Below are 17,700 nucleotides of genomic sequence, written 5' to 3' on the forward strand. Positions count from 1 at the left end.
AATGCTCCCAGCCACTGCTGAAATGGTGCCATTTCCTAATGAAGACACCCCTCTGTTTCCTCTGAGTGCTTGTCCTGCTAGATCTTGTCACTAATTTTTTTCTCTCTTTTCTTGGTGTTTGCAACGCTCAGGTACCTGTCAATGGCTTTGCCTTTTGTCTCCTGGGCTTTGCCAACATCTGCATTTGAAATATTTGCACACTTCTCAGCTATTATGACTGTTCTGTTGATTCTTCTATTGTTTCTGGTGCACAAGTACCAGGGCTTCACTGAATTATGTGCCTGTTTCCCTGTTGCTGTGTACAAAGCAGCTATTCTCTGCAATAGGGTATTTCTGAACAGGGAGCCCCCAATCTCCTTTCTGCTGTCCCTTCAATTTTTGTTCCCTCCCACGGCTGCGCTGGAGCTGCCACCCTCACTTCTGTGTTTCTTAGCTATTTTTTCCAGTTGCCATTTTTCCACATGGAACCCACTTCTCCTTTTCATCCAGCCTTTCTAATTTTAAGGGCTGTTGAGACACTTTTTTCAGTATGCAGAGAAATGTTGTTCTATTTTGTCTTACAGATAGATCCCTGTGCAGAAGGGCTGCTAAGGCAGAGTCTGTTCCTCCCATTAGATTTTTTTCACCTGATGGCCTGTTGTTTACTGTTTCTTTTTGTTTACAGTGCTGCAGCTGGTTCTCCCTCCATATCTTATTTAAGCCCACTTTAACCGATTCTTTGGAATAAACGTTCATGAGAAGCTGTTTCAAGTACTTTATATAAACCCAGATATATTGCATATCCTTTATTTCCTTCATCCATTACCTTAGTTATTCTGTCAGAAAAGTAATCAAGGTTTTAAAGCAAGATCTGTTCTTTGTAGGTCTAGATGGCTTATTTTGCTAGTTTAACCTCTTTGTGCACCCTCAGTAACACTTCTTCTGAGTCATCCAATGATAATCTTTGTAGTTCAATATTTTAGAGACATCCTTCTGCTCCCCTAGCCAGGGGAAAAAGAAGATAATAAAAAGTAGCCTTGGTAAAGAGATATTATTTGTTTCATTCTGCAGCTCTGGAAGCCTTATGAAGCACAGTAGGGGACTGAGGCTGAGTATGTGACAGTTTTACTGTTATCAGAATACACATGGCGTGGAAACCAGAAATGAAGCTCAGTAATTCCCACTTGTACTCTGCTAGCTGATGAAGCAGAGCAGCATCGAAACAAAGAAAGTGCTGACAGAGCCTTGAAACAAAGAGAATGAGGCAGCCAGACTGTGCAGAGAAGACCTGAGTGAAGGGGATAGAAATTATTCTGTCAGCCATGTAAATGTCAATACCCCACATTGATTTCAGGAAGGTATCGAGAACAGAGTGAGGTAGAGAGGGAAAAATAAGGAACAAATACAAGAGGCAGTCGTTAGGGAGATCTAGTGGCAGAACTGCCTTTGCTTGCAGCTTGAGTACAAAAGGGCTGTGAATGTGAAAGCAAAAGAGAGAGGACACGGGTAGAAGCTGTGGCAAAGCTCTGGAAATGGCAATAGTCAGGCCTGGATGCCTAGCACAGCATCCAGTCTGGAAAGCCACGTGTTCCCAGACTGCAGGGGATGGCAGTCCGCCGTCCTGTCACTGTGCCAACGTGCCCAGGCTCTTCTCCCTTGATCCTCACTATGCAGCAAAGTCCTGCCTGATCATCCTCAGCCCCCCTTGGCTCAAGGGTGCCTCTGCTTCTCTTCCATCCCCTGGATAAGTGAGGGTACCTTCAGCTGTCTTGGGGATGGCTGGGCACACACCAGAAGAGGGGCAGGTTAGGGGGGAAAATGATGAGCAGAACAAGCCCTGCTAAAAGAAAGGGTCTCAGAGTAGTGGCCAGGTCTTTTCCATGCCTCCCTGCATCCGTCATCAGATCAGACAGGCAAGAAAAGGGAGGGTTTTGTACCACCCACAGCCACCAAAACACCACCAAGTGACATTCTTTGGGGGTATCACAGCCCTTTGGAAGATCTTGCACACTGAGAGAAATAACTTCATGGAAAAGGTTATTTAAAAATTGGAATGGACTGCCCAGGGAGGTGGTGGAGTCACCATCCCTGGAGATGTTCAAGAAACCACTGGACACGGCACTCAGTGCTATGGTCTACTTGACAAGGTGGTGATAAGTCAGAGGATGGGCTTAGCGATCTCAGAGGTCTTTTCCAACCTTGGTGACTCTGTGTGGTCTTGGCACAGCAGAAGATCCTGTTGTTCAGCAGTACAGTTGCCACACATGGAGGAGGAGAGAGAGGAGGAAAGGGGTTAAGCCACTTGCCACCTCCTCGCCTAACAATATCCTGAATCCCCGTCACACCTAACGATATCCCCCAGCCCCATCAGCCCAGCGAGCACAAACTTGGTGCACACTGTGCAGCTGGAGCCCTTTGTGCCCCGCTCCACTTCCAGGGCTGCACAGCTCGAGCAGGTCAGAGCAGGCACAACTTTCCCTGGGGAACACTGAGTTTTCTGTGTTCACTCCCCTGTCTCCCACACACATCCTCTCACCTCGTTCTCAGACTGGGTCTAGGATTTTAAACATATTAGGGTTCATATACTGGCATAAGGCTTGGATAGAAACTTTCCAGAAACTTTTCTCCTTTGGAAAAGAGTTCCACTGAAATCAACACTTTCCTACAGGAAAAGGCCAGTCTGGCAAACAGATGAAGTTCTGAAGCAGCTTTCAATAATCTGAAATGTCTTCAGTTGAAATGTCAGTCTGAAAAAAATATTTGCATGGGAATCAGAATGGCTTGGATTTGAAACAGCACTTTTTTTCCAAATTGAAAATGTGAATTTTTTTTGTACTGATTTTTTAAACAAAATTGGAATATGCTAATGTTTTGTTCCACTCTGGCATGAAAGCAAATGTCAGGAATATCAGTGTTTCCCACAGGAGTGGGGAGACTTGGCCCTGGCTGCCCACCCACACAGAGGGTAGATTTGCCATTCTGCCTCTCCTTCAACTCCACCCCTCCTTCCTATCTGCCCCTGAGCCCCGCTCCTGCTGGAGATGATGATGATGATGATGTGCAAGGCTGTCAAGGTTGCTGTGTCTAGCAGAAGAGCAGCAGGGCCCCAGCACTTGTGCATGGAGGAGGCAAGAGGGAGGGCAGCTTCCCCCCACCCCTTCCTGCAGCCAGTGCAGGAGCCCTGGAACAAAGAAGGGTTTATCTGAAGCCCTTATTGGAAAGATAGAGTGGCTGCCTGGATCCTGAAAGTCCCAAGGTGCTGGGTGTGCTGAATACTGCACATTCATCCCTGCCTCCAGCCAGCCCTAGCAGGGTGTGAGGTGTTGGTTTTGCCTAGCCTTGGGGACATGTATCCCAGGTCTCCATCACCACTACGCCCTTGGTGTGTCAGATGGTCTCTCTTATTCATCCTCTTATTTCAGAAACGAGTTCTCTTCCTCACCAATGATTATTTCTTCACGGACATCAGTGGCACACCCTTCAGGTGAGCAAGGACTCGTGTGGCACCAATACAGTGTATCAGAAGTCTGATCAGGGACAGCACATTGGTCCCTTCTCTTCATAAATCTTGCTACAAGTCATAGGTAGAGCAGTAGGCATAACTGACTTCTTTGTTCCTATAGCCATTAGAATATTATTTGGGGTCAATTCAAAAGGTATATTATGATTTACCTGAAATTCAGAGTCCAAAATCTATACCTTAGGTAAAGCATGTTGTTTCATTTCAGAGAAATGAGACAGCTTAAATTTTCATTTCCACTGAATATGGTGTATGGCTTTAAAAAACCTCAACATTGTTACACACTGAAAATTATAAAACAACAAATAACAAATGAATGAAATTGGGGGAGGGGAGGAAGGGGAGGGAGGGGGTGTTGGTTTTTTCCCCCCAGCTGAGATGGTTTGAAGCTGGCACAGATTTGAGAAATGTTATCGTTGACCTGGACCTACAATGTTGGCCAAAATAGTTGTCACCAGCAATGCCTCAGAGCTCTGCATACAGTTTCCTTAGCCCCCTGTGCTGAAATCGGATCTCACTTAATCCTCTTCCAGTGATGTTCTTGTGTGTAATAGCTGTGGAGGGAGTTAATGTCTTTAAGGGTTGTGACTGCAGGGAATGCAGTGTCGTGTTTGGGAATGCCACCTCTCCTTGCTGACAAGCCCTCTGTTTTCCTTCTTGCCCACAGCCTGGGTGTTGTGCTGTCCAGGGGGCACGGGGAGTACATTCTGCTGGGGAACACGTCAGTGGAAGAAGGTAGGTTAATCTGAAAGGGACAAGGGAGCTACTCTGAATGTCACCACTTCACTTCTCCTTCAGAGCCTGCATGTGTCTGTCTGCTTCCTCACTGAATACTCCATGTACTCTCTGGTTTCAGGTTTGCACGACCTGCTCCAGCCAGACTTGTCTTTAGCAAATGAATGGTAAGTGGAGGAAATCCTGTCAGTGACACAGGACTTTGTCATGATATTTGGGCAAAGTTCCCAGCAATCTGGCTCGAGTTCACCACCCTCTGTGGCCCAGACAAAAAGCAGTGCTGTTCAGGTGCTGTATCTGCAAAGACCTGGTTGTCTCCATGCAATTGAGTTTCACCTTTTCCTTTGGGACATCCCATCAAGACCTGGCACATTCCTCTCCTAAGAAACAGCTGAGATTTATCCTCAGTCTTCTGTGCTCAGACTTACTTTGTTCCCCCTCGTGTTGCTCAGAATTGTCTTACAAAACCTACAGTATGTCAGACCTGTTAGGGAATTTTGTTGCAAGCTTGGTGAGAGATTCAAATGCTTTTTAAAATTCTAGTTTTATTTTTGGTTGGCATCCTTCTGAACTGAGCCTAGACCTAACTTCTGGTGAACATGAAGGTGATTTATGACCCCTGTTTCAATAGCAAGCAGAACTTACGGTTTTGCTTGGTTTGGATATGAAACAGGGTGAAGCACGGCACTTTCCATTTATTGCTGTGAGGTTTGGGGTTTTCACGAACCCAACATTCAGTCCCACTCAGTCACATGAACCCAGGCTGTATCAAAGCCAAAATAACTATATCCAAGAATCCCTGCACCCCTTCTCACCTCTCATTACACTGTCAAGTTTCACAAGCAGCACATTTGAGACACAAACAGCGACTTCTCCTTTTACTCCTGACTTCAGGTGTCAGCTTACCACACTTTACATATTCATTTCGCTTAAGACTTTCTCATAAATCACTCCTTTCAGCCCCTTTATGAGTTTTGATTCTCTCTTATAACCCCTTCCTCTCCCTTGTCCTGACAACGGAGCGGTCAAAATTGGAAGCAGGATTAAAAGACTGGTTTCTTTTACAGCACAGAGCATTTCCAATACATTCTTCCACTTCTCCCTAAACTGTGTTCTGAGGCTCCTGCAGTTGTCCCTGTGGGACAGCTTTTGTTGTCACCCTATCACACTGCAGGATCATTCCTCATACCACATTTTGTTCCTCTCTTTATTTTTTCTGCTTCTGGTCTGCTCTCACATTGCACATGACCCTCTGCTTTTCAGGTCTCTCCATCAGTGTTATTGTCTATACAGGCACACGTACACATCTTACACAGCTTAGCGCAGGAGGCTGCTGGCAGGATTTGGAACAGCTCTGTTGCATGGTGAGCTTATGCTGGAGAACACAGCAGCCCCACTAAGCACAGCAGTTGGGTTAATTGGTGTTTGGTTTAGTGGTAGGGTTTGACTTACAGTCACATTGTTGGATTTAGAGTGGGCACAACATGCAGCAATGGTAAAGACTTTGTAGACCAAGGTTTCTTGCTGACTTTCTTTTTGCAGTTATTATCTTTCAGGAGCATTTGTTTGACTGTTGTTTCTCTTTGCCCTTTTGGGCTTCTTCTCCACTTCCCACCAGGATTTACTGCATCACCGACATTGATCCCGACCACCGAAAGCTCAGCCAGCTGGAGGCTGTGATCCGTTTCCTCACTGGAGAGGAGCCTGACCTGGAATGTGAGTCCCAGGCACTGAAAGGGCCCTGCTGGGGTCTTCCTGTACCCATCACAAGGGAGAGGGGACTGTGACAAACTGATTGGTGTCAGACTGAACTCCTGTGCCGTTTGCTCACACAGGCAGGACTGAACTCAAGCCAGATTAATTCACAAGTGGAAATGAGCTGAGGATCCACTTCCTTGTCTCTGTCAGGGGATTTTTTCCATTTCAAAGCTGACACAAAACTCAACCTTATTGGAGGTCTCAACACAGGAAATACTGGAAAATGGAAGGCTTGAATGGAGCTTGGCAGGGGCTGCACACCAGGTTTAAGACTGACTGACTGGGCTAGAGGGGGGCAATAGCAGAAGCCAGGAAAAGTGCTGAGATGATTCAGTTTCCCAGGGACCCCAGGCATCATCCTCCAAGGACTCACGGTGCCCTCTAGAGAGAGATGGATTCTTTCAGAACAAGGATTATTAATTTTGTTTTCCAAACACAGCAGGTAACTGATCCAGGAGAAAAAAGTGGTCACAGGATTATCATCTTTCCTGCTCCCCCTGCTGCTCATCCCTTGCACCAGGTCCCATTTTCCTACAGTTGATACAGCACCACTAAAGAATGGGATCTCTATCAGGGGGCAGAGATGGGCAGCTGTACACAGGAATTCCTTACAGCAATTGGGTTTTAGGACGTCCTTCAGCCCCCTTAGCTGTGCCAAGTACAAGCTTTTGCCTGTAATGCTGCACCTGAGAGGCAGGCACAAAGCTTTGGCACAAGGATGGGAATCTCTTAAAAGTAAAATCAACTGTAATCTGGTAATTCTTCCTCTCTTGCACAATGTGAGCAGTCCCCTCCTGGCTGTCCTTGGGGTAGGCTGGAAAGAGGAGATGTATGAGTTGAAGAGGCCAGGGAAGAGGAAAGTTTCAGGAGAGCTGATGGTGAGAAATACGCAGACTTGGAAGTGCTGTGGAGGAAAAATATGATTTGAACACATCCTAGACATGGGGGACCTGAAGAGGGAAAGATCTCATGATGGGCTCTGATTTTGAGGCTTGAATAACAACAACTATGGAGAGGAGGATCCCGAGATCTGTGACAAAGAAATTTGGGAGAACTTGAGATAAAACATTAAGGGACACCTGGAACATCAACCCAGAAAGTTCAGTGCCAGAAACACTGAAGTGATGGGTGTTCTAGGTGGCTCCACCTAGAACAGCACTGAAAGGGGCATTTCTGCACAATGGTCACCATGTTCTCACCAATTAGTGCAAGCAGGGCAATAGAGAAACGAAGCAGGTCAAAGAAATGGGATTCTGGGGCACGTCATTTAGAACATGATGATACCTGGAAGATTCCTAATCGCTTCTTAGCTCCAGTGCAAAGGGGATTAGAGTCAGAGCCTGGACTGGCTTGAGCATCTGGTGAAAACCAGGACAGGACAATGTTTTGTGACTCACAGTAAGGAAGGAGGGCTAACAGAGAAGCCAGTGAGCAAAGGGACAGAGTAGAAGCCACAAAAAAGTCATTAGTGGTTTTGAAGGAAGCTACTTGAGTGGAAGATGGTGGCTGGTATCCTCTCTACAGGATACCCAGAAGAAAGTTCAAGGCAGGGATTTGAGGCAATGGCTATGGACAGCCTGTTCAATGGAAGAGTCAAGTGAAGGTCTAATGAATAACTTCAGTTGAAAGCCTCTCACTTGCCCACACTTGTTTGGGCACCCACCCTTCCACAGAGTTTGGAGGGGAACGGGTCTGATGATTTTGAATATTAGGAAGAAATTCTTCGCAGAAAGGGTGATTAGTTATTAGCTGCCCAGGGAGATGGTGGGGTCACTGTCCCTGGAGGCGTTTAAGGAAAGACTGGACATGGCACTCAGTGTGGTCTGGTTGGTCTGGTGGTATTGGGTCATAGGTTGGACTCGATGCTCTCAGAGGTCTTTCCCAACCTCATTGATTCTGTAATTCTGTGATCTTGGCTGTGACATCAGCTCCTGTGCTTCCCACCACCCAGGGTGCTAGGACCACTTCTCTGCCCTGTAATGGGAGGCCTCTTTTTTGTGCCACACTGATCCACTGTCCTGGACAGGCAGATGTTCCTCACCAAGGGACTCTCTAAAACATCTAGGGAGAAAGATGTCTTTCTCTCCTGATTTTTGTTCTTCCTTTCTCTCCTTAGGTGATGAAGAGTTGGTCCAGGAAGTGCTGTTTGATGCAGTGGTCACTGCCCCCATGGAGGCCTACTGGACAACACTAGCCCTCAATATGTCCTTGTAAGTCTAGGAGAAATAAATATGGGTAGAACACCACTGAAGATGCATCTCCAGATGCTGTGTATTTATGCAGTGCCTGAAACAGTCACGAACTTTTGCACAGCATACAAGACCCTGTAGAAATAGCTCAAAAGCTGATAGAAATAGCACAATAGCTTTAGAAATAACTTGAAAAGCGTCTCTTGGGAGTGAACTCCAGTAGGCTGGGCCTCCTTGGGAGAGCCTTTAGTTTGGTAAGGGTTTTTCCAGCGGAGAAAGGGAGTTTAGTCTTGTCTCTGTTGGTGATGCCTTCAGATTGAACCGCAGGCAGGTACTGCACAGGCTGGCTTCAGCAAACAACTTTCTGTTTTATTACTTCCAGTGAGGCACCTGTTGCTTGTGGTATCTTGTATCATGTCACACAGATCTTCTTCCAGCAGACAACGTGTTACTTACAGATACACATGGCCACTGGCCTCCTGTCTCCATTTCAGTTCCTTGTATCCCTGAACCGACAGAAGCTGAGCCAGTGACAATCCTGCTAGGATACCCAATTATCAGCACAGCTTTAAACAGCTACACCAACACACCCTCTTCAATCACATTCTGCTACCCTGGCCATTCTCTGCATCCCTGATCCAGCCATTCTCCTTCTGCTGTTCCTCTCCTGCACTTCAGCCTCATGAGAGCAGCCTGGAGCAAAGCTAGCAGGGACAGAGGAGCTTATGGTCTACTTAAAAAAGAATGAAATAAGCAGACTTCAAAGGTTTAAATCTGAGGACAAGTCTTAAACCTGCCAGTTGTCAGCCAGTAACAACCTGTTGCCATTAGCAGGGAGGAGCCAGTATCACTCCTGGTGTAGGTGGGTTATATTGCAAATGAACTTGGGACCAGGTGTCCAGATGTAGCTTCGAGCTTGAAAGGCCCTCACCCTGGGGCAGGGATCACAGCTGTTCTTCTGAGAACTGTTTGCTTCTGCCTGTGTGTTTCTGTTCCACAGGGACACTGAGGCAGGTGTTGAGATGGCGTTTCTGGGCACTCGGGCTGGACTCATGAGGAGTGCCCTGTATGTGGGCTCGGAGAAAATTTCCAACAAGTAAGTCCCTAAACTGCATTAAGGGGTCTCTGTCAGTGTCTCTGAAGGGGCAGCATGAAATCACCACCAGCCTTAGAAATGTTTTTGGGGAGACAGAAATAGAATGGAAAGAAGCAACACCTTAATGGCATTCAGGCTGATTCACAGAGTCAGAGTAGGGGGCCTTTGTCTTCCTCTCTTTTTGAGTTCTGCTTAAAATACTATCCCCAAGTGCACTCATTTGAATGAAAACCTTCAACCATTCCCTGACTTCAGTCATCTGACCCAGACAATGCCCACAGTTACTACATACCCCCAGGACCATTTTGCAGTGCAAAGGCTCTGCACTCCAGTGCCCCAGCGACATTGCAGCTTGGCTATGTTTGATCTTTCTGTCTCAATTCCTCTTCCAGATTTATTCTGTTCTGCCTCTTACATTGCCCACATCGCAGCAGCATCCCAGTGCCTTGCAGTGAGGCATTAAGTGACGTGACTGACATCTGTCACATCCCATTCATTCTCTTGTCCTCTCCCTCAAGGCAGGAGTGTGTGTGCAGTGAAGGGTTTTGACGTGGAAAGGGTAGTTTGCATTCTGCTGCATTTTGAACACGAAGGCTGGTGCATGCTGCTGTAAGAAAGGACAGGTCACAGAGGCACACCAGCAGATGGAACAGAAAGGGACCATGCAGGTGGTGGTTATTAGCTTCTTGGCAGCTGTTTCACTGTCCCCAAGTTCCCCTAACATGAGTCCTACATTTAAGCTCTGCTGTGCCTGAAAGGTGACATTCTTCATGTGTTCGAAGCAGTCTGAACAATTCAGAGTAGCAGCCTCTGGCAACAAGGGAGAAATGCCGTGTGCTGCAGGAGGCTAACAGGACTCCTGATTCCCCACTGCTCATCAGGAACAGCGGTCAATGCTTTAAAGAGGCACAGTCACCACGCTGCAGAGACAGACCCCCACACATCCCACAGGAGCAGCTTCTGGAATCCCCTGAAAGGAAGGAATCATAAATGAGGAATTATCATTACGTCAAAATATACAGCAAAACAAGAGCCTGAAAACAAAGGGATTTGCCAGGCAAGCTGTATGAACCTCCAGGGAAGGAAATGACCTGATTTTCATGTGGTCTCTCCTGAGCACCCACTGCCTGTCTTGCCATGCCCCCACGATACATCCTCTTACCTTTGGAAGGACCCCTTTTCTCTAACACTTCAATCCCTGCATCTCTAGGAATCACAGAATCATAGAATTTATTAAGGGGTTGGAATGGACTTGAAAGATCATCTGTTCCCGACCCACTCTGCCATGGGGAGGGACACCTCCCACTAGCCTGGGTTATTCAAGGACTTATCCAGTCTTGAACACTGTCAGGGTTGGGGCATCCACAACTCCTTCAGCAACCTGTTGCAGCTTCCTCACCACCCTCACAGTAAAAAAATTCTTCCCAGTATCTTACCTAAATTTCCCCTCTTTCAATCTGTACCCATTCCTCCTTGTCCTGTCACTACAGTTCCTAGCAGAGTCCCTCTCCACCTTCCCAATAGGCCCCCTTCAGATACTAGAAGGCTGCTAGGAGGTCTCTGCTCAAAGAGAGAGTCTCCCGAGGAGATGAGGATTTACCCACAGTTGCATAACCTTATGTTTGGGGTGGGTTGTTTGTTTTTGTAGGAGACTGCCTAATCCCCTTGCCTCCCCCGCTCCCCAGCCCCTGCAGTGAGCAATGGCCACAAGCCAGCCGCACCTGCTCCTCCCTCGCCCACCTGCTCACACCTGCCGCGCCTCATCCACGCTCCGGCGCTGCCCCTGCTCCTCGCGGGGTGTGCTGCCCGGTAACCCTCCCATCCTGCCCGGTAACCCTTCCATCCTGCCCGGTTCCCCTCCCGCCCGGCCCGGCCCTCAGAGCCCGCGGGCGGCCCGGCCCCACCGCCCGCCCCGGGGCCGCCGCCGCGGGCCTCGGCCGGGCCAACAGCGGCACCTGGCGGCGGCGGCGGGAGGCGCGGCGGGAGCGGCCGCCCCTCAGGAGCCGGGGAGGGCCCGGTGCTGCCCCGGGGGGACACCGGGGGACACCGGGAGACACCGGGAGACACCGTGTGCCCTCGCCCACGGGAAAGCCCCGGGCGATGAGATGCCGGCCGTGCACCCTGCCTCAGGTGTCCCACTGCGTTGTCCCGAGGAGGGCTGCCGCTCCTCCGCACCGTGAGCAACGTGTTTTCTCCCGGCAGGAAATTCCTGACACAGAAGGACAAGGAAAGTATCTTCACCATGGACCACTTCCCTCTGTGGTACCGCAGGGCGGCCGAGCATCCCCCCGGGAGCTTCATCTACAGCATTGTCTCAGAAGATGATTCAGGTAACGCCAGCCTGAACACAGAGCAGAGGGAAAGAGAAAAAAGCTTTTCACACCTTGCATCCCACAGCACGCCCATCCCGATCCCTTTATCGCTGCCTCCCGCCTGCTGGGAAGGGCTGAGACCTGCCCTCTTGGCGTTACCTTCGCACCAGCGTAGGGACAGAGAGGTCATGGCCACGATACCAATCACAGCGGAAAGATGAAGCTACAAGGTGTGGGGAAGGCAGTCAGGAATGAGAAATGCAGGGCTACAGGGGAGGGGAAGGATGGAAATGGAAATGGAAATGGAAATGCAGGGCTCGGGTAGATGGAAAGGTTTAGGTAGGCAGGAGCTGGGGGAACACAAGGTTTTTGTGGGGCTGGAAAACACACGAAACGTGACAAGGGAACAGGAAAGGTGTTGCAGAAGGGATGAGACACATAGGTGTGGCCAGGCTTGGGAGGGAACAACATCAGCCCTGCTGGATGACAGTAACAGCTGGCACTGGTGAGGGACCAGCAAACAGTCAGGAAGTCTAAGTTTAGAGGGTATCATTTTTTCCATCACCGCTTTCCATGACAGGAAAGGATGGGTTTGTTATGGAAGATGATGGAGGAAAAGGGTGGAGGGGGAAGGCTTTTCCATAGCATTGGTGCCCTGCATCCTTCCAATCCTAGTACTAGAATATGGCATCTCTTGCTTGGCAAAGAAGTTCAAACGCTAGAAGAAAGCAAGGAGTGGCTTTTCAGTATCTCTTGCTTAGGGTGTTGGTTCCTGTGAGTATGCAGGGCCAGCCAGGACCTTCTCAAAGGCTGGAAGAGAGCAGAAGAGCCTAAATAGAAACAAGCAAAACAAAATACTCATGTGAGACTCCTCCACAGAAGGCAGAAATCCCCTCTGTGCTCCTCCCTGGCCCCTAGCTCTCCTCCTCTGTCACAGAGCTCGGCACTGTAGCTGTTAAAGCTTTTTGTGGCACAGTGGTGGGAGTCTGGTGGGTGGGAAAGCAAGTAGCAAAGAGAAGAAAACCAGCCTGGGAGGCAAGAGATGAACCAGGATGGAAAGGGAAAGGAATGGAAAGAGAAAATACTCGAAACCTACAAAAGCCTCTCTCTGCCCAGCACTCTTACATCTCACTTAAAAGGCAGGTGTGGAGAGATGGCAGGAGGGACCTTTTACTCCCCTGCAAGCCATGGCATCTGCTCTTTGGAATAGAGCACTGGTTGGAAAACCAGGCAGTGACACCCTGTGGGACTTCCCAGGGCAGCCATTACCCAGGCCACAGTAGTCATTGCTGGCTAAACATTGAGGTTGTGGCTTGCTGTGGCCTTCTTAGAAGTCATAGCTAGTTTGGGATGAAGCCAGAAGACAAGTAGCTGGCACTGTTCTTGGTTTCACATGGCCATGGGTCAGAAGCTTCAATCAAGTTCAGAACCCCATTCACCTGGAAACCCTGCAGGCACATTGTAAGAAGTAGCACTTGGCCCTGAAGACCTCATGCCCTAAACTGTAAGGGAGATTATTAGCCTGTTTAGGGATGAGCAGTTGGGCTTAGAGAGACTGTGATCCATGGGATCACACAATATGCCTGGAAAGCATCAGGAAATACTACCCAGTGCTTCTGAGACAGTGGTTCACTGTAAAGCACAGTCCAGGGCCTTCCTCGACATCTGATGAAGCAGGGCTGCCCCACATTTTAGCCAAAATAGGCCACCCAGTTTCTTATTAAATTCTATCAGATGCTGAAGTCCCCTTTTCATGTTTTCCACAAATCCCCTGCTGTTTCAGGAGGTTTTCATGGCAGATGGACTTCTAATCATCTAAAAAGGAAAACCCCCAAGAGCTCTCTGTTGAGGAGGAGACCAGCAGGAAATGACTGCAGGTCATCAGGATCATTTAGGCACAGCACCTACTTCCAGTGTCCAGAAGTCTCAGAGATAAAAGGACAGCAGGGAAGCCTCTGCATGTCAAGTAGTACTGTTCTTACAACCCAGATTTTTCATGTGTTGGGCAGATTTTTTTTTTCTAGAAAGCCTGTGTGTATTTTGCTTCTTTGTCCCATCCTAGAACAAGACATTTGGGGTTCACCATAAAGGCAGGATCATGCCCAAGGGATGTGAGCTGAGTATTTGTTTTGCAAGAGTTTTACCACTTTTGAGACACTTGAGCAGGTTAATCTGGCTTTGATCAAAAAACAAAGCCAGAATAGTCAGAGCTTGCAGGCTGAACTGTGGTAGGTGCTGAATTGTGCTCTGGACACACCTAGAATGATAAAGGCAGACGTGGAAAGCAGAAACAAATGCTGGAGATGTGGGGAAGGGAAGAGTCCCTGACCCATCTGTCTAAGCAAGAGATTTCCACAGAGCACGTGAGGAGGGAAGCAGGTGCGGACTACATCCATCAGACTGGCCTCCAGACTGTCCCCTGGCAGCTCCCAAAGAGGTGCCCCAGCTGAAGCTATCTAATCACTTTAAAAAAATACACAAAGGGAATCTGCCACATGGACAATTGCAGGCTGAAACAACTGCACCGACAAAGGGAGGTGGGGTTCAGTTGCTTGAGCCTATCCAGCCATGTGGTTTTAAATGCCCTGTGGGAGCTCAGAGGTCTGCACAGGGCTGGCAGATGTGTCACAGGACCTACAGAATGCTTACAGAAGTAGCTCAAGGAGAACTGGGAGACCCTGGAGCATAAGAGAGTTTAGGCAACAAAGTCCCAGAAGACTTTGTTCCTAAAATGGAGTGCACTCTGGAAGCACCTGGAAGTGCTGTGTCTGCAGTTTGAAGTGCTGGCCTGGCTTGGGTAAGAGTTAGACATAAGCCTGGCCTTCACTGTGCAAGTGGTGTTGGAATTACCTGTCCTGCTTCTCCTCTGTCTCCAGAGTTCAGATGGCACATTGAGCAGAACAGCTAAGAGAAGGCCGAAGAGAAGCTCCACATGCCCAAAATCGAGGAGGCCAATCCTTTACATTTTATCCCAGAATCATGGAACGTTTGGGACTGAAAGGGACCTTAAAGGTCACTTAGTTCCATACCTCTTGCCATGGGCAGGCATGTCTTCCATGAGACCAGGTTGCTCGAAGCCCCATCCAGCCTTGGGTGCTTCCTTTATGCTGAGGATGCCACTTGTATCATGAGCCAGAGAGAAGAGAAAAAGAAAATCCACTCATAGTCCATTAGGCTGCTTATGTGTCTTGAAAGATGCAGCCGTCCAAATTCTGGGGTGTTTCAGAGTTGAGGCATATGTACACACTGTCCTGGATGGGAAAATGTGTCGGCAAGCTTCTCCTGCTGTATTTTACTCCTTTTTGGGGGTAAGTTAACCAAGCCTGCTGTATTTGTGTCTTGACAGAGGGAGGTGGCCTGCCAAAAGTGGTGACAGTGAGCACGTCTGTGTCTGTGTCTGTGGATGGGAAGATGGGAATTGCTGCAGGTAGGACACTGGTTTCTCTTTTTATCTTGAATGAAATGGCTGCATCTTGCATTCAGAGTGGGAGCTGAGAGCTGTTAGCTTGTCATTCAGAGGAAGTGACAGGAGCCACAATAGCTTGTGGTATTGAAAACTAGGCTAAACAGAGAATAATGGAACAGGTACTGAGTGGCTGACAGGCTTCCAAAAGGGAAACAGGCTGTTTGAATGGAAGCTTCCCATCTCCAGTGCTGGTGAATTGGGGATTGAGACTCTTTCTCTGGAGCATGAGTAGGTTGGGAAGTCCATGCAGGTTTAAAACTTTGCAAGAAAAGCTTTTGGCTTTGGAACAGCATCATGTTTATGTGTCTCCATTATTATCTCAAATGAAAAATAACTTCTGCTGGTGGAATGGGCATGTTGCTAGATCTCCAACTCAGATCTACAGATTGCCAAACTTATTGTTGTATCTGAGCTTTAAACTCCTTTTGGCAGACCTTCACTAGATTGCACCTTCTTTTGGAAAATTCATACAGCACATTGTTTCCAAGAGAACCCCAAAGCTTTTGAAGAGTTGCCATTTTCTGTATTAATTGCTTCAGCCTTTACAGAAGTACACTGAACTCAGAAGCAAAACAGAGCAGCCATTCAACAAAACAAATCAACACTATCAGTAACCCTGGCACCATGCCCAATTTAACCACTCAGCATGGGAGTATTGGGGTAAGAGAAGATGCAGCTCCATGGAAATTTTTTTATTCCTGGAAGCAGTGACTAAAGGAAGAGGTTGATGGAACAGGTAATGGAGTAATTATCACCAGAAATGTGCTGTGATGCAAAGCTTCTTGTGAAAGAATGGTCAGTGTTAATGGAACTTTGTATGGTGGAAGGAATGACTGATAAGAGACACCAAAGAACAATTTTGTTATAGGAGTATCCTATAGATAGGATAGGGAAGAGAGAAGGCCATACAGCAGATAACCTTCAGATCACAGAGTCTGCCACTGCATTTGCCTAGGTTGGGTAGGATACATTGAATGCTCTTCAATGCTACTAGCCAGTAAAACTATAGCAATTTAACTTCACCTGATGAAGCATTCCTTAATTTCCAGGATTTCACTAAGTTCTAGCTGACAATGATAGTCTTTAATTATCACATGGGCATTGAGAAAGTACTTATAAGCTGAAGGATAGGTGTTATGAAGTAGAACATTTCACTATGTTATACCCAAAGGGAGAAAATTATTATGAGGTCTGTCCAGAGACACCTGTGAACAGAGATAGTTTCAGCAAAGTTCACATCAATAGGTGCTTGGATGATAGAAACTGCTCCCAAAATTGGTACCACCTGACACTGTTATACCCAGCAGAAAATGAAAGAGCACTGAAACTGCACCAAGGGTCTCAGTACAGCACTGAAGCATTTTTCTAAGCATTAATTTGAGAGGAGAAAAGAACATTTTTTTTTTTAAAGGAGTTTGTTTTTCATGATCTTTTTCCTTCGCCGTCCTGACCTGTGGATTAGAGCAGAGGCACAAGCAGTTCATCTGTGTTGTGGTTTAAGCCCAGCTGGAAATTAAGCACCACACAGCCGCTCACCCAACCTCCCTCTCACCCCTCCACCGTGGTGGAACAGGGAGGAGAATCAAAGTAAAACTCGCAGTTTGAGATAAGAAGAGTTGAATAATTGAAAATAAAGTAAAATACAACAACAACAATGGTACATGATAAAGAATGATAATAATGAAAAGGGAAAAACAAGCAATGCACCATACAATTGCTCACCACCCACTGCCCCATGCCAGACCCCTCTTCCCAAGCCCAGACTGGTCCCCCTTCTGGGTAACTCCCCCCAGTTTATATACTGGGCATGATGTTCTGTGGTGTAGAATGTCCCTTTGGTCAGTTCAGGTCACCTGTCCCAGCTATGCTCCCTCCCAGTTTCCTTTGTTCTCCTCCTCACTGGCGGAGCACGAGACAAGGAAAAAAGCCCTCGACTTAGGATAAACACAACTTAGCAAAAACCCGAAACATCAGTGTGTTATCAACACCATTCTCATTATGAATTCAAAACGCAGCACTCTAACAGCTACTGAGAAGAAATTAACTCTAGCCTAGCTGAAACCAGGACAATCTGGCACTCAGCATAAATACAAGGAAGGAAACTTCTCAGTGGAAGCACTGGAGCAAGAACAAGTGCCAGGAGGATCTGCCCCTGACAGAGCCATTTCTCTTCTGCCAGCAGTGCTTTTCACAACCCCTGTGGAGATTTCCACCCACTCAGTTATGCTGAATACTGTCTGTGGACATGCTGTGAAGGGACAGGATCCTCTGCAGAGGGTGGAGGAAACAGCAGAGGATAGGGAAACAAATCGTGTTAAAACAGTAACAATAAGGAAAAAAATCTGTCATTTGAGGAAATGATGCAGAACCAGTTTTCTCACTGGCAACCACGAAGTTGAGACAGAGAAATGAATTTTAAATTGCTTTTGTTCCTTAAAGGTACCATGGTCCCTGTCACTAGCAGGTACTTCAGGTGGCCTGACCATAAGCATCTTCTGCTGCTCCCACACATGGTGGATGTTCTTCATTCTTGGTTTCCTTTGCTCTGATGAAAACAACCCATCTTTGATCCATGGTATGGGTGGGCTAAATAACAGCATCAGGACAAATAGCATCTCCCAAAGTGTCCAAAGTTCCTCATGTCC

At 47.6% G+C, this 17,700-nt stretch overlaps 1 protein-coding gene across 3 annotated transcripts in view; it reads left to right on the forward strand.

Annotated features, from left to right (window-relative positions):
* The window catches only part of CACNA2D4 (calcium voltage-gated channel auxiliary subunit alpha2delta 4), a 122,043-nt gene that overhangs the window by 41,837 nt on the left and 62,506 nt on the right, over positions 1 to 17,700 (forward strand). For all 3 annotated transcript variants that reach the window (XM_032106004.1, XM_032106003.1, XM_032106002.1), the window contains 8 exons: positions 3,402 to 3,463; positions 4,167 to 4,234; positions 4,356 to 4,401; positions 5,853 to 5,950; positions 8,109 to 8,202; positions 9,182 to 9,277; positions 11,480 to 11,607; positions 14,936 to 15,016. In XM_032106004.1, coding sequence (XP_031961895.1) covers positions 3,402 to 3,463; positions 4,167 to 4,234; positions 4,356 to 4,401; positions 5,853 to 5,950; positions 8,109 to 8,202; positions 9,182 to 9,277; positions 11,480 to 11,607; positions 14,936 to 15,016 — 673 coding nt within the window. The remainder of the gene's footprint in view (positions 1 to 3,401; positions 3,464 to 4,166; positions 4,235 to 4,355; positions 4,402 to 5,852; positions 5,951 to 8,108; positions 8,203 to 9,181; positions 9,278 to 11,479; positions 11,608 to 14,935; positions 15,017 to 17,700) is intronic.

This window comes from Corvus moneduloides, chromosome 4 (assembly GCF_009650955.1).
Source record: "Corvus moneduloides isolate bCorMon1 chromosome 4, bCorMon1.pri, whole genome shotgun sequence".
NCBI lineage: Eukaryota > Metazoa > Chordata > Aves > Passeriformes > Corvidae > Corvus > Corvus moneduloides.